Source organism: Salmo salar, chromosome 04 (genome assembly GCF_965601325.2).
Source record: "Salmo salar chromosome 04, fSalSal1, whole genome shotgun sequence".
In the NCBI taxonomy this organism is placed as follows: Eukaryota; Metazoa; Chordata; class Actinopteri; order Salmoniformes; family Salmonidae; genus Salmo; species Salmo salar.
The window spans coordinates 73,588,879-73,605,354 of record NC_138294.1 but is presented as its reverse complement, the minus strand read 5'-3'; the positions used below and the strand labels follow the sequence as shown (position 1 = coordinate 73,605,354).

At 42.1% G+C, this 16,476-nt stretch overlaps 1 protein-coding gene across 4 annotated transcripts in view; it reads left to right on the top strand.

Moving 5' to 3' along the window:
* The window catches only part of LOC106603719 (glutamate receptor 4), a 205,718-nt gene that overhangs the window by 173,056 nt on the left and 16,186 nt on the right, over positions 1 to 16,476 (top strand). For all 4 annotated transcript variants that reach the window (XM_014197748.3, XM_014197742.3, XM_045717277.2 and 1 more), the window contains exons 11-12: positions 305 to 678; positions 15,996 to 16,194. In XM_014197748.3, coding sequence (XP_014053223.1) covers positions 305 to 678; positions 15,996 to 16,194 — 573 coding nt within the window. The remainder of the gene's footprint in view (positions 1 to 304; positions 679 to 15,995; positions 16,195 to 16,476) is intronic.

Here is a 16,476-nt window from a genome sequence, read left to right as displayed (position 1 = left end):
CTGATCTTGTATGTACAGTACATGTATGTCCCTTTGGGAACAATTCATCTTTAGTACAATACATTTGGATAGGGGCTCGCCTCACGCTCACACTCACTCACTGTAGTGTGTGAAGTTGACAGTGCTGAATAAGGTGGAAAGAGAACAAAAACATGTAGTCTACCTTTTTGTCCACTGTTTTGTCCACTGTTGTCTACCGTTTGTCTACAGTTTTATTAGGAGCTTAGATGACTCTCTAGTCAAAAGGCTAACCACTTCCGCTATTTCCCTTCCTTCTTTCCTTCTCCCCCCCGCCCACACACAGAAAGCGGAAATCGCTGTGGCCCCATTGACAATCACGCTGGTCCGGGAGGAGGTGATCGACTTCTCCAAGCCCTTCATGTCGCTGGGCATCTCCATCATGATCAAGAAGCCCCAGAAGTCCAAACCTGGGGTGTTCTCCTTCCTGGACCCGCTGGCCTACGAGATCTGGATGTGCATTGTGTTCGCCTACATCGGCGTGAGCGTGGTGCTCTTCCTGGTCAGCCGTTTCAGCCCGTACGAGTGGCACACCGAGGAGCCCGAAGAGGGTACCGACGGTCCGCCCAGCGACCAGCCCCCCAACGAGTTTGGCATCTTCAACTCCCTCTGGTTCTCCCTGGGTGCCTTCATGCAGCAGGGATGTGACATCTCCCCCAGGTGAGAGATAGATGCATTACTACTAAGACTGCATGATATACTACAGTACATGCACTCTACTACAGTACACACATACTACTACAGTACACACATACTACTACAGCAATATATTCTGAAATATTATACCTTGCCCAGCTGAGAGATAAATATGTCACTACTACTACTCCATTACACACACAGTATGACATTACACACATAGTACTAGACTATATCCAAACATCTCTTAGGTTAGAGACATATACACATAAATTAAACACATAGTACTACATTACATCCAAATGTCCCCACAATGTCCCTTTCTTTATTATGTTGAGTGTTAAAGGCTGGTTGCCATTGATAACAGCTGCCTCGGGATGCTATGGCTCATACAGTATACATGTTTCATTCACTGGTTAACTATGAGTCTCTTCACTGTCTGTTGCAGAACAACCATAGTTACTCCAATTGAAATTTGCACCATCATTTTTTTGTCTCCTTAGTATTCACACCAAAATTGTCCCTTTGTGTCGCATAAGTGAAAATAGCTACAGTGGCAAGAAAATGTATGTGAACCCTTAAGAATTACCTGGACTTCTACATACATTGGTCATACAGTTTGATCTGATCTTCATCTAAGTCAAAACAATAGACAAACACAGTCTGCTTAAACTAATAACACACAAACAATTATACATTTTCATTTCTTTATTGAACACACTGTGTAAACATTCACAGTGCAGGGTGGGAAAAGTATGCGAACCCTTGGATTTAATAACTGGTTGACCCTACTTTGACAGCAATAACCTCAACCAAACTTTTTCTGTAGTTGCGGATCAGACCTGCACAACGGTCAGGAGGAATTTTGGACCATTCCTCTTTACGAAACTGTTTCAGTTCAGCAATATTCTTGGGATGCCTGGTGTGAATCGTTCTCTTGAGGTCATGCCACAGCATCTCAATCGGGTTGAGGTCAGGACTCTTACTAATCCACTCCAGAAGGCGTGTTTTCTTCTGTTGAAGCCATTCTGTTGTTGATTTACTTCTGTGTTTTGGGTCGTTGTCCTGTTGCATCACTCAACTTATTTTGAGCTTCAATTGGCAGACAGATAGCCTTTTAATCTCCTGCAAAATGTCTTGATAAACTTGGGAATTCATTTTACTATCTATGATAGCATGCTGTCCAGGCCCTGAGGCAGCAAAGCAGCCCCAAACTATGATGCTCCCTCCACCATACTTTACACTTGGGAGGAGGTTTTGATGACAGTGTGCTGTGCCTTTTTTTCTCCACACATAGTGTGTTCCTTCCTTCCAAACAACTGAACTTTAGTTTCATCTGTCCACAGAATATTTTGCCAGTAGCGGTGTGGAACATCCAGATGCTCTTTTGCGAACTTCAGTCATGCAGCAATGTTTTTTTTGGACAGCAGTGGCTTCTTCCGTGGTGTCCTCCCATGAACACCATTCTTGTTTAGTGTTTTACGTATGGTAGACTCGTCAACAGAGATGTTAGCATGTTCCAGAGATTTCTTTAAGTTTTTAGCTGACACTCTAAGATTCTTCTTAACCTCATTGAGCATTCTGCACTGTGCTCTTGTAGTTATCTTTGCAGGACGGCCACTCCTACCACTCCTAGGGGGAGTAGCAACAGTGCTGAACTTTCTCCATTTATAGATCATTTGTCTTACCGTGGACTGATGAATATCAAGGCTTTTAGAGATACTTTTGTAACCCTTTCCAGCTTTATGCAAGTCAACAATTCTTAATCTTGTGTCTTCTGAGATCTCTTTTGTTCAAAGCATGGTTCACATCAGGCAATGCTTCTTGTGAATAGCAAGCCTTTATAGGGCAGGGCAGCTCTAACCAACATCTCTAATCTCATCTCAATGATTGTACGCTAGGTTAGCTGACTCCCGACTCCAATTAGCTTTTGGAGAAGTCATTAGCCTAGGGGTTCACAAACTTTTTCCAACCTACACTGTGAATGTTTAAATTATATATTCAATATACACAAGAAAAATACATTAATTTGTGTGTTATTAGTTTAAACAGACTGGGTTTGTCTGTTGTTGTGACTTAGATGAAGACCAGATCTAATTTTATGACCAATTTATGCAGAAATCCAGATCATTCCAAAGGGTTCACATACTTTTTCTGGCCGCTGTAAATATCATTGGCCTGAAGTTTGTAATAAGAATGTCTCGTCTCGGCTTATAGTTTCTAGTTTAGCCACTGTCTGCTGTGCTTTGGTGTGTACGTGTGTGTGTTTGTGTTTGGGCGTGCATTGTGATCTGTCTGTTTAGGAGGAAATTGGACTGCTGTCCCATTGTGTCTGGTGTGTGTTTCATACACTGTAGTTCTGCGTTCAACAGGCATGAGAGGTCAAAGGGTATATCATCCATTACTTACTATTATCTACCTCTCGTCAGATCATGAACCACCAAAAAATATTCAGTAACCAGTCAGTGCTGGGTGTCATTGCTTCCAGGTCAAGCTTCCTGTCTGTGACACACTTTTCTGCCCACTCACAGAGCATCTGCCTGCTGTTCTGTAGTCGGGATGAAGATCTTTAGGATTTGTGTAGTTATATTCATAGCAATTTCATGACAGACCTGGGTCAAATTTCCTAGATAATATCCTGTGTCAAATACTTAAACGTATTTGAGGTGTGCTTGGTCTAGTTTGGAGTTTGCACTTTTGGGACTATATTTGCTCTGTGATACAGAGAAAACTAAATCAAGCACAGTTGAATATTTAAAAGGACTTGAGGTATGTATTTGACATACGTCAAATAGGTCCCAGGTCAGCTTTATGATCCTTAGAGACATTTTAAAGGTAGACTCAGCGATATGAAGTTAGCATTACAATAGCAGTTATGGTGACTTCCGCAAAACACACAAAGACAGCTGAAAGCAAAAGGTTGATCTCCCCTGCATTATCTTTGGTTCATACTGCTGCTCGTGGTCACGTCATATCGCTGAGTTTAAGTTTAAGCTTTTGTAGTCTTTAATGGTTCCTATAGATATCTTAAGTTCCTCTAAGATTTAAGATTAAGAATGGAGTAAGACGGAGAGGAGGGACCAAACCCAGCCTGTATTTTTCAGCCCTCCTACACAGGACCAGAGCAGAGGCATACACAAGATGGAGAACACTAAGGTACATTAGACAAGAGCAACGTCAAAATGATAGCGCCCGTTACGTAGCATCCTATAACGTCCTATAGCACCTCGATCTTGAGGGAGCTATAGTGGGCCTATGATTTTGACTCAAGTCCACTTCATTTTAAGTCGTCCACTTAAGTTAACTTATTTCCCATGACAAGGGATCCTCATCCACAACATACTGTATGTAATTCTGGACACATTCCCAAAATTATCAGGTTTTCCAGAAATCACAGTTTGGGATTCTCGCAATCAAGAGGGAATACGCAAGACAAGTAATAATCCAAATGGGAATCCTCCAGCTGCAATTTCTGGAAAACCTGGGAATTTTGGGAAGTTTTCTGGAATTTTATTACTGCTACAGTTTAGTCGTTTAGTCAGTGTTTACTATTGAAACTCTACATTTCGTCTACATGTTGTCCTTATGTCTCTCCACAGTGTGGTCAGACTACTGTGTATATCTGTCTGTCTGTCCCACACCTATCACAGATAAAGTTGCAGTAATCCCACGGGCCCTGTCCCAATCTGTCAACAAAAGTTCACTACGGAGGGGGTCGATTTAAGTTTACCATGACAAGGGGACATGCAAATCCCCTCCACCGAGGGATTAGGGGACTTTGGGAGTGTGGAGAAAATGAGGGAATGCCAAGGGCGCAGTTTTAGTGAAGGGTTTAGGATTATAGCACACCACTCATCTGCAGTGATAAGGAAAGGAAGCCTGCGTACGTGCGAGGCATATACAGTGCCTTCAGAAAATATTCACACCACTTGACTTTTTCCACATTTTGTTGTGTTACAGCCTGCATTTCAAATGGATTAAATGTATATTTTGTGTCGCTGGCCAACACACAATACCCCATAATGTCAAAGCGGAATTATGTTTTCAACATTTTTACAAATTAATAAAAAATGAAAATCTGAAATGTCTGGAGTCAATAAGTATTCAACCCCTTTGTTATGGCAAGCCTAAATAAGTTCAGCAGTTAAAACATTACATATCCCTTTGAGCATGGTGAAGGGATTCTACCAAGCTACACATGGAATTGTTTTTAGATGTTCATACAATGGATCATTTAGCTATTTGATTTAGAATTTTAGTACCCCTTTAGGTATAAAAAAATTTGTATTGAAAAATGATTTGATCAAATATTGAATTTGGCCTTTACTACTATAACCGATAGAAACACATCAAATAACATATTCAAAAATGGCAAAAAAAGAGAGTAAAAAAATTTACGGTTTTAAAGCTCAGGAAATATATACTGTATATATTTTTTGGACACCTATGTAACCCCTTATTTTTGTATTGGTTACCTTCAGATGAGTCCCGTGACACTTGTGGGGGTCGTAAGAGCAAAACCGAGAACAGTGAGATTTTAGGCTAAACCGTACATACATTTTCATGAGAAGACCGATTTTTGGGATGTTTCCTGGTCTGATAAACAGCACTGTAGCTCTGCCACTTCTCACCACAGATGTGGAAGGGCGACATACTGTAGGAGGATGTGGTGGGTTGAGACGTAGCCCATGCAAAAAAACATCTCTAGCTTAAACTGACTAATTTTAATGGGGATTTTTTAATTATATTCATTAGATTGAAGCATTGTTGCTTCAATAGACTTAAGGATTTTAATTACACTTTGGATGGTGTATGAATAAACCCAGTCGCTACAAAGACACAGGTGTCTTTCCTAACTCAGTTGCCGGAGAGGAAGGAAACCGATCAGGTATTTCACCATGAGGCCAATGGTGACTTTAAAACAGATACAGAGTTTAATGGCTGTGATAGGAGAAAACTGAGGATGGATCAACAACATTGTAGTTACTCCACAATACTAACCTAAATTACAGTGAAAACAAGGAAACCTATAGAGATTTTTTTTCTTCCAAAACATGCATCCTGTTTGCAACAAGGCACTAAAGTAAAACTGCAAAAAATGTGGCAAAGAAATTAACTTTATGTCCTGAATACAAAGCTTTATGTTTAGGAAGAATCCAATACAACACATCACTGAGTACCACTCTTCATATTTTTGAAGCATGGTGGTGGCTGCATCATGTTATGCATATGCTTGTCATCCGCAAGGACTAGGGAGTTTGTTAGGATAAAAAAAAACATAGAGCTAAGCACAGGCAAAATCCTAGAGGAAAACCTGGTTCAGTCTGCTTTCCAACAAACACTGGGAAACAAATTTACCTTTCTGCAGGACAATAACCTAAAACACGAGGCCAAATATACACTGGAGGTACAGTTTTGACTTAAATCAGCTTGAAAGTCTATGGAAAATTTTGAAAATTGCTGTCTAGCAATTATCAACAAACAACTTGACAGAACTTGAAGAATTTTCAAAAAGAATAATGTCCAAATATTGTACAAAAGACTTACCCAGAAAAACTCACAGCTGTAATCGCTGCAAAAGGTGATTCTAACATATATTGATTCTAAATAAAAAATGTCTGTATTTCATTTTGAATACATTTGCACAAATTTATTACAACTTGTTTTCACTTTGTCATTATGGAGTATTGTGTGTAGATGGGTGAGACAAAAAATAAAAGTAATCAATTTTGAATTCAAGCTGTAACACAACAAAATGTGGAATAAGTCAAGAGGTTTGAATACTTTCTGATAGCATTGTACAGGAAGCCATCTCACACTGATGACATACAAATGTAGGATTTTAATTTGATAACACTTTTGTTGCTGATAATTTTCTTGTACCGCAGGAAATCCAGATGAGCTTTGTGATCTGCATAAATCCACTGAAAACCCACACTAACACACAGTTACAGTGCATTCGGAAAATATTCAGAACCTTGACTTTTTCCACATTTTGTTTTACGTTACAGCCTTATTCTAAAATATATTTTTTTCTCTCAATCTACACACAATACCCCATGATGACAAAGTAAAAACAGATTTGACAATTTTGCAAATGTATAAAAAAAATAAAAAAATAAAATATCACATTTGCACAAGTATTCAGACCCTTTACTCAGTACTTAATTGAAGCACCGTTGGCATCGAATACAGCCTTGAGTCTTCTTGGGTATGACGCTACAAGCTTGGCACACCTGTATTTGAGGAGTTTCTCCCATTCTTCTATTTAATAATGATGGAGGCCACTGTGTTCTTGGGGACCTTCAATGCTGAGGACATTATTTGGTACCCTTCCCCAGATCAGCGTCTCAACACAATCCTGTCTCGGAGCTCTAAGGACAATTCCTTCGACCTCATGGCTTGGTTTTTGCTCTGACATGCACTGTCAACTGTGGGACCTTATATTGACAGGTGTGTGCCTTTCCAAATCATGTCCAATCAATTGAGTTTACCACAGGTGGACTACAATCAAGTTGTAGAAACATTTCAAGGATGATCAATGGAAACAGGATGCACCTGAGCTCAATGTCAAGTCTCACATCGAAGGGTTTGAATGTTTATGTAAATAAGGTATTTCTGTTTCTATTTTTAATACATTTGCAAACATTTCAAAAAAATGTTTTTCGCTTTGTCATTGTAGGGTGTAGATTGATGAGGAAAAATTGTATTTAATGAATTTTAGAAAAAGGCTGTAACGTAACAAAATGTGGAAAAAGTAAAGGGGTCTGAATACTTTCCGATGCACTGTGTATTGCACTTTTCATGTTGCCTACTTTTGGCCAGCTAATAGCCTAACCACCGATCAAGCAACATGGACTAAATGATCAAATCCTGTTGCTGCAGGATTATTTTGCTGTGACAATATACAGTGAGGGAAAACAGTATTTGATCCCCTGCTGATTTTGTACGTTTGCCCACTGACAAAGAAATGATCAGTCTATAATTTTAATGGTAGGTTTATTTCAAGTGAGAGACAGAATAACAACAAAAAATCCAGAAAAACGCATGTCAAAAATGTTATAAATTGATTTGCATTTCAATGAGGGAAATAAGTATTTGACCCCCTCTCAATCAGAAAGATTTCTGGCTCCCAGGTGTCTTTTATACAGGTAACAAGCTGAGATTAGGAGCACACTCTTAAAGGGAGTGCTCCTAATCTCAGTTTGTTACTTGTATAAAAGACACCTATCCACAGAAGCAATCAATCAATCAATCAGATTCCAAACTCTCCACCATGGCCAAGACCAAAGAGCTCTCCAAGGATGTCAGGGACAAGATTGTAGACCTACACAAGGCTGGAATGGGCTACAAGACCATCGGCAAGCAGCTTGGTGAGAAGGTGACAACAGTTGTTGCGATTATTCGCAAATGGAAGAAACACAAAAGAACTGTCAATCTCCCTTGGCCTGGGGCTCCATGCAAGATCTCACCTCGTGGAGTTGCAATGATCATGAGAACGGTGAGGAATCAGCCCAGAACTACACGGGAGGATCTTGTCAATGATCTCAAGGCAGCTAGGACCATAGTCACCAAGAAAACAATTGGTAACACACTACGCGGTGAAGGACTGAAATCCTGCAGCGCCCACAAGGTCCCCCTGCTCAAGAAAGCACATATACATGCCCGTCTGAAGTTTGCCAATGAACATCTGAACGATTCAGAGGACAACTGGGTGAAAGTGTTGTGGTCAGATGAGACCAAAATGGAGCTCTTTGGTATCAACTCAACTCGCCGTGTTTGGAGAAGGAGGAATGCTGCCTACGACCCCAAGAACACCATCTCCACCGTCAAACATGGAGGTGGAAACATTATGCTTTGGGGGTGTTTTTCTGCTAAGGGGACAGGACAACTTCACCGCATCAAAGGGACGATGGACGGGGCCATGTACCGTCAAATCTTGGGTGAGAACCTCCTTCCCTCAGCCAGGGCATTTAGAATGGGTCGTTGATGGGTATTCCAGCATGACAATGACCCAAAACACACGGCCAAGGCAACAAAGGAATGGCTCAAGAAGAAGCACATTAAGGTCCTGGAGTGGCCTAGCCAGTCTCCAGACCTTAATCCCATAGAAAATCTGTGGAGGGAGCTGATGGTTCGCGTTGCCAAACATCAGCCTCGAAACCTTAATGACTTGGAGAAGATCTGCAAAGAGGAGTGGGACAAAATCCCTCCTGAGATGTGTGCAAACCTGGTGGCCAACTACAAAAAAACGTATGACCTCTGTGATTGCCAACAAGGGTTTTGCCACCAAGTACTAAGTCATGTTTTGCAGAGGAGTCAAATACTTATTTCCCTCATTAAAATGCAAATCAATTTATAACATTTTTGACATGCGTTTTTCTGGATTTTATTTTTGTTATTCTGTCTCTCACTGTTCAAATAAACCTACCATTAAAATTATAGACTGATCATTTCTTTGTCAGTGGGCAAACGTACAAAATCAGCAGGGGATCAAATACTTTTTTCCCTCACTGTATGTTAAATTAAGATCCTACATATGTACACAGTCCAATGGGAGATGAAGACCCAGTGGTGAGATGATTGACAGGTCTAAAGGTTATCCGCTACTGATGTTCCATCCTTTACTTTAATGAAGGTTAATCCTGATCCTCAGATACCCACACAGAGAGAAAGAGAGCGAAAGACATACAAACACACGTTTCCCCAAGGCACCCCATAATAATGAATGCAGTAATTAATATCCCTGTGTGCTTGTCTCTGGCGGTAACGCCAGATCTCCATGGCAACGGGAGGGAGAGAGGGGAGTGTGTGTGATTGAAGTGGTGACATGGGAGCACCCTAATTGAGAACAAATCCCAGTTTAGTGTAACAAATGGCAGCCTATTCCCTGTATAGTTCTGTATAGTGTATACTGTATAGTTCTGTATCATTTTGTATAGTGTATAGTGAGTCATTTGGTCCCTGGTCCAAAGTAGTGCCCTATATAGGGGATAGGATGCCATTTGCCACGCACAACACTGTTTTTGACTCAGGATACTAGACAGATACTACTACATCATTTAGACTATCATAATAATATTAATCTTTTTGGATGTGTTACGTTCATCGTTTGAATGAGGAGACCAAGGTGCAGAATGGTAAGCGTACATCATTCTTTATTAGATGAACATCGAAACAAAACCAAAATAAATACAAAACGAAAACGTAACGTTCAGTAGGGCATACAGCACAGTACCAAAAATAAGATCCCACAATCTCAGGTGGGAAAAGGGCTGCCTAAGTATGATCCCCAATCAGAGACAATGATAAACAGCTGCATCTGATTGGGAACCATACTAGGCCAACAAATAAATATAAACATAAATTTTCCCACCCAAGTCCCACCCTGACCTAACCAAATAGAGAATAAAACAGACTCTCTAAGGTCAGGGCGTGACAGGATGCCATTAAAGCACCCAAACATTCTGGCGTAGCTAGTATGTTGCCATGTCAACTTATAACTAGATATAAAAAATTATGTAATTTTTATTTTGTTGGGGAGGTTTCCAAGTGCAAGTACCTTCTGTAACAGATATGCTTGTAAGTTCTGGCAGCTTTTTTTGTCCCAAAAATGTTAACACGCTATCAGATCATCCCCAGAAAAATCCAACTCACAATTTAAACTGGGTGTGATTGGTCTAGTCTGTGCTCATCTGTTGGCCTAATTGGATGGGGTGCAATTGGTTTGGCCGTTTTTTTTATGCTGCCTTACTCTAGTCTGGTCTAATTGAGCAGGTGCGATAGGTTTGGCCTGTTTGGTCAGTGCTGATTGCTTCAGTCTGCCCTATCATTTATATGAATATCATTTTGGCTTGCGAGAGTGTGAGAGAGTGTGAAATTGTACAGGCTCATGTAGGGTCAAATAGATTTCCAGGTGTTTTCATTCTTCATCAGGGTAGCAATGGAGAGATGGAGGGAGGGAGGGAAGTAGGGAGAGGAGGAGAGAGGGAGAGGGGGATAGCATAAATAACTAAAGCACTAGTGGCTAGCCTGGGGGCGTATCATGCTGGGAACGGACAACACCTCGTCATTTATTTAGGCTCTTCTCAAGGTCAACCTCATGTGGCTCTCCTCTCTTTCTCTCTCTCTCTCTCTCTCTCTCTCTCACTCACTCACTCACTCTCTTTCTCTCTCTCTCTCTCTCTCTCTCTCTCTCTCTCTCTCTCTCACTCACTCACTCACTCTCTTTCTCTCTCTCCCTAGAGAGAGATAATCTATATATATATATATTCCCTCTCTCTCCTAATATACTCTTTATACAGTATATCTCTGCTATTATGTAATATTATGTAATATTGTACATCAGATGCTGTGATCCTGATTACCTGTCCACAAACACACAACTCATGCAGACATCAAATAATGAAGAGTATGTGTATGGTGAATCACACACACACATCTCTGTGGCTAACACCGGAGACGTCCCATCATCTCATTCACTTGGCTGAGAGAGACGTTGCAGTGACAGTTTTGTAGGAATTCAAGTGTGTGTGTGTTTAATAGTGTGTGTGTGTCTAATAGTGTGTGTATGTGTCTAATAGTGTGTGTGTGAATGTGTCTAATAGTGTGTGTGTTATGAAAGAGTAAGGTCGTATGATCAGTGGGGGGCTGGGGCATTTTGACCCTTAGCAAAACTAGAACCTCTATACCTCCATACAGTATGTGTGTTTCACAACAGGCTTCTTGAAGGGGTTCATTTTGGCTCTGGATAGATCCTTCCCTTGGGTCAGTTTTCTAATAAGGTGTGCATTAGAATTCACAACGCATCTCTCCGTTGCATCAGTCTGTGTCTTTAGGGGGTTCATTTTGGCTCTGGCTGTGTCCAACACTGTCCGTCAGTCTCCCAATAAGGGATGTGTCATTTGGGCTCAGCTTGTGTCCATTTTCTCAGTTTCTTAAAATGGGGTTCCTCACCAGCGGCTGAAAAGAGGAGGATTCTGCTGAGGTATGACTCTCCAATCCCATTTCCATCCCTCCTCTACTCACTCTGCCTTTCCTTACCGTGTTCTCTCCATCTCCTATAACTAACCACCTTAACTTTCAGAAACACAGTAAATCTTCACCCTTTTCACACTATCATGCCGACCCGAACAAACTGTGCTGGCCCCGGATATTTCCTTTTCACATTGTCAGCCCGGTTCCAGCAACTAGGATGAATGCATTACCAGGCCAGCTCAGCACAGCTTGGTTTGGCTCGGCTCGGTTCAGCTCAGTAGTGTGAAAATCCTGATTTAGTACCCATAGTTCACATTACATGCAACCGAGTGTTACAGTATCAGTGCAAAAAGAAGGAAAAACCGAATTTAACAAACAAATATCAAGCAAACAGGAAAGTATCATTTGGGAGGACACAACCTTCTGACATCACAGCACACATCAGCCCAGAGAGTTTCTGTGTGTGTGTGTGTGTGTGTGTGTGTGTGTGTGTGTGTGTGTGTGTGTGTGTGTGTGTGTGTGTGTGTGTGTGTGTGTGTGTGTGTGTGTGTGTGTGTGTGTGTGTGTGTGTGTGTGTGTGTACAGTATGTGTGGGTGTCACCACTTCAATATGTAGGTTGCGCTGTGTCTCTGCTGTAGCATGATGGACATGTCTGGGCTCCAGGCACCACAGGCTCCACTGCTAATCGTTTGTCTGTGTGAGGCTGAACCAACCTGATTACAGTGAGGCAGGCCACTCGGACTGGCCAAAGCAGCAGCAGCCAGCAGCAGCTAGTCTATCTCTGCTTCGCTGAATGACTTAATACACTGGGATACATTGGACAAGTCCCCACTCGAGTCACCACTCCAAAGGCAGTCAGGGCTGCATCTGAAATGGTATCCAATTCCATAGTGCAATACTTTTGACCAGGGCCCGCAGACATTCACGCATGCATGCACACACACACACAATCGCACACACAATGACGTTCCCCATTGACGTTCCCAGTCCCGTCTCCCCCTGTAACACGGCTGTCTTGCTCCCGTCACCCATGTAACATGCTAAACCCAGGGTCAGACTGTACCATTCCCCATCCCAGAGGGGCAACCGTATGGCAGCGATGATCCCTCCCCAGATAACAACCTCCCCCCCCCCTTCCTTCCCCCAGTTGGCCATGGCCCATCAGGGTATGCCAATCTGTCAAGATGGATGAACGTCACTAGAGTCACCTGGGATCAACACAGCCTGGAGAGAGGAAGTCCCTGGCTAACTGTCTGTCCTTAGTCACAGCTGCTGGCCTCTCGATGCCAACGAGAGCAACCCTACGAGAGGGAGGAAGAGGAGAGAAAGCCAGAGCGGGAGAGAAAAAAAAGGGAGGATGAGAGACAGAGAGAAAAAGAGAAAGAAAGAAAGAGTGAGAGTGAAACCAAGAGAAATAATAGAGAGGTAATCTGTACTCAAATCCAGAGTTAAAAGAGGGTATAGTAATGTATTCTACAGCATAGCCTTCTGTGTACATGCTTTGCTGCTGCTGCGGCTCTTGGTTGGTGAGATCTTTGCTATGTGTTGGGCATAAGCACAGCCCCAATGTGACACAGGGTGTGTGTGTGTGTGTGTGTGTGTGTGTGTGTGTGTGTGTGTGTGTGTGTGTGTGTGTGTGTGTGTGTGTGTGAGAGAGAGAGAGTGGAAGAGAGAGAGATTGTAACATGAGACATTGGGACAGGTTGGTGGCATGTTCTAGGGACAAGACTAGAGGGAACACAGTGTGCGATAAGGGGAACGGGTAGGTGATGTGGAATATTTTCGGAAAGTCCCTTCTTACACCCTTTTCACATTACTGAGCAGAGCTGTACTGCACTGGCCTGGGTACACATCCACCATAGTCACTGTATGCTGGAAAGAAAGGGCCATGAGAAAAGAAAAAAATGAAATAATCATGCCAGTTCAGCAGAGTACGGTTTGGGTCGGTTCGGGTCTGCACGGTAATGTGAATCATGAAAAGGCTTGGTTCAGGTCGGCATCGACTTGTGGAATGGTGTGAAAATGCTGAGTTTGACAAAACAACAGGAACTGAAGGGGTTTTCATACAGCTTTCTCTATGTTTGGTTTGTACCGAGGGTGGAGAGAGAACGTTGTTTGTTAACTCCAATGCACCATTATGTTTGACTCTCCTCACAACCTTCCCCCCGCTCGCTTGAGAGTCGGCTTATCTGTCTCCCTTGAGCCAACAAACAAGACAAAAACAGAGCTGAACGGAGGGAGCGCTGTGTGACGTCGTCGGTTGCTCTCCAAAGCACTGCCAGCTCTTTTCATCTCACCAATAAACATTGAAAGAAAGAAAGAAAGAAAGAAAGAAAGAAAGAAAGAAAGAAAGAGAGAGGGAAAGAAAGAAAGAAAGAAAGAAAGAAAGAAAGAAAGAAAGAAAGAAAGATAGAAAGAAAGAAAGAGATCGACGCAGAAGCACATTGGGTTTTAATGAGCCACTTTGCCTTAAGGTGGATCTGAATATGGGCTGGATGGTGTTGTGCAGTGTGAAGTCAGTGTGCTCTTAGAGCTCCTCCCTGTGGTAGGTTGGCAGAATAGCAGTCTGTTGCCAAGTTACCTATTGGCACATTGGATAAGTTATTGTTATTTTTTTTTGGGGGGGGGGGTTATTTGTTGAGAAAGGACAGTGAAGGGGAGACAGGAAAAGTAGGTGAGATTGCCATTCCGACTTTCAGATGTATTCAGGACACTTGACTTTTTCCACAGTTTGTTACATTACAGCCTTATTCTAAATTCTATTAAATATTTTTCCCCCTCATAAATCTACACACAATACCCTATAATGACAAACCAAAGAGATTTACATAAGTATTCAGACCCTTTACTCAGTACTTTGTTGAAGCACCTTTGGCAGCAATTACAGCCTTGAGTCTTCTTGGTTATGACGCTACAAGCTTGGCACACCAGTATTTGGGGAGTTTCTCTGATTCTTCTCTGCAGATCCTGTCAAGCTCTGTCAGGTTGGATGGGGAGTGTGCTCTGGAGCAGGTACTTAGCTCCGGTCGTCTTTCCCTCGATCCGTTCATCTTACCCTCAATCCTGACTAGTCTCCCATTCCTTGCCGCTGAAAAACATCCCCACAGCTGGCCTTCTAGGCAGAGCTGCAAAGAAAAAGCCGTATCTCAGACTGGACAATAAAAAGAAAAGATTAAGATGGGCAAAAGAACACAGACACTGGACAGAGGAACTCTGCCTAGAAGGCCAGCATCCCGGAGTCACCTCTTCATTGTTGACGTTGAGACTGTTTTGCGGGTACTATTTAATGAAGCTGCCAGTTGAGGACTTGTGAGGCGTCTGTTTCTCAAACTAGACATTCTAATGTACTTGTCCTCTTGCTCAGTTGTGCACCGGGGCCTCCCACTCCTCTCTCTATTCTGGTTAGAGCCAGTTTGCGCTGTTCTGTGAAGGGAGTAGTACACAGCGTTGTATGAGATCTTCAGTTTCTTGGCAATTTTTCACATGGAATAGCCTTCATTTCTCAGAACAAGAATAGACTGACAAGTTTCAGAAGAAAGGTCTTTGTTTCTAGCCATTTTGAGCCTGTAATCAAACCCACAAATGCTGATGCTCCAGATACTCAACTAGTCTAAAGAAGGTCAGTTTTATTGCTTCTTTAATCAGACAACAGTTTTCAGCTGTGCTAACATAATTGCAAAAGGGTTTTCTAATGATCAATTAGCCTTTTAAAATGGTAAACTTGGATTAGCTAACACAACGTGCCATTGGAACACAGGAGTGATGATATTCCATTTAAAATCAGCCGTTTCCAGCTACAATAGTCATTTACAACATTAACAATGTCTACACTGTATTTCTGATCAATTTGATGTTATTTTAATGGACAAAAAATGTGCTTTTCTTTCAAAAACAAGGAAATGTCTAAGTGACCCCGACCTTTTGAATGGTAGTGTATATCTTTAATCAATTTTAGAGTAAGGCTGTAATGTAACAAAATGTAGAAAAATGGAAGGGGTCTAAATACTTTCTGAATGCACTGTATATGTGTGTCAGGATCAGCAGCTCTAACTGCTAGACCACACATGTCACCGATAAGTTTGTTTGTAATTCACTCTCACTTCTTAATACAGTTTGTGGATTTGTGTTGATTCATAATAATTAGTGTTATTGACGGACTCTTCTCTCTATCACACCCCCTACTCTCCTCTTCTCTTTTCCTCGCCATGCTCACTCTTTTCTTACTCCTCCTCCTTCTCATTCTCACCTCCACACTTCCCTTATTCCTCTCCTTCCTCTCCTCTTTCCTTCCCCCGTCCTCTCGCTCCTCTCCTCCTCTCCCTCCTCCCCTCTCCTTCCTCCTCTTCCTCTCTCTCTCCCCCAGGTCTCTGTCGGGGCGTATTGTGGGTGGTGTGTGGTGGTTCTTCACACTCATCATAATCTCCTCCTACACGGCCAACCTGGCTGCCTTCCTCACAGTAGAGAGGATGGTGTCGCCTATAGAGAGTGCTGAGGACCTGGCTAAACAGACAGACATCGCCTACGGTACCCTAGACTCCGGCTCCACTAAAGAGTTCTTCAGGGTGAGTATAGTCTGGACTAGACACCAGCTGTGTCTGTTTTATCATATTATAGCCTTGTCCTACAGATGTAAGATCTCAATTTGAGCCAGTTACCTACAGCAACAGGAAATGTGAATTATTATGTGGATTATAATTAATGGACATAAAAAAAAAAAAAGGGAAAATCAAAGTGGAAATTAAAAACTTCAGAAGCCTTTTTAAACCTCAAATACACTACACGTTTTACATTTCCAGTTCTCCTGGAACAGGATGAGCAAATTAAGATCCTACATCTGTATTTCA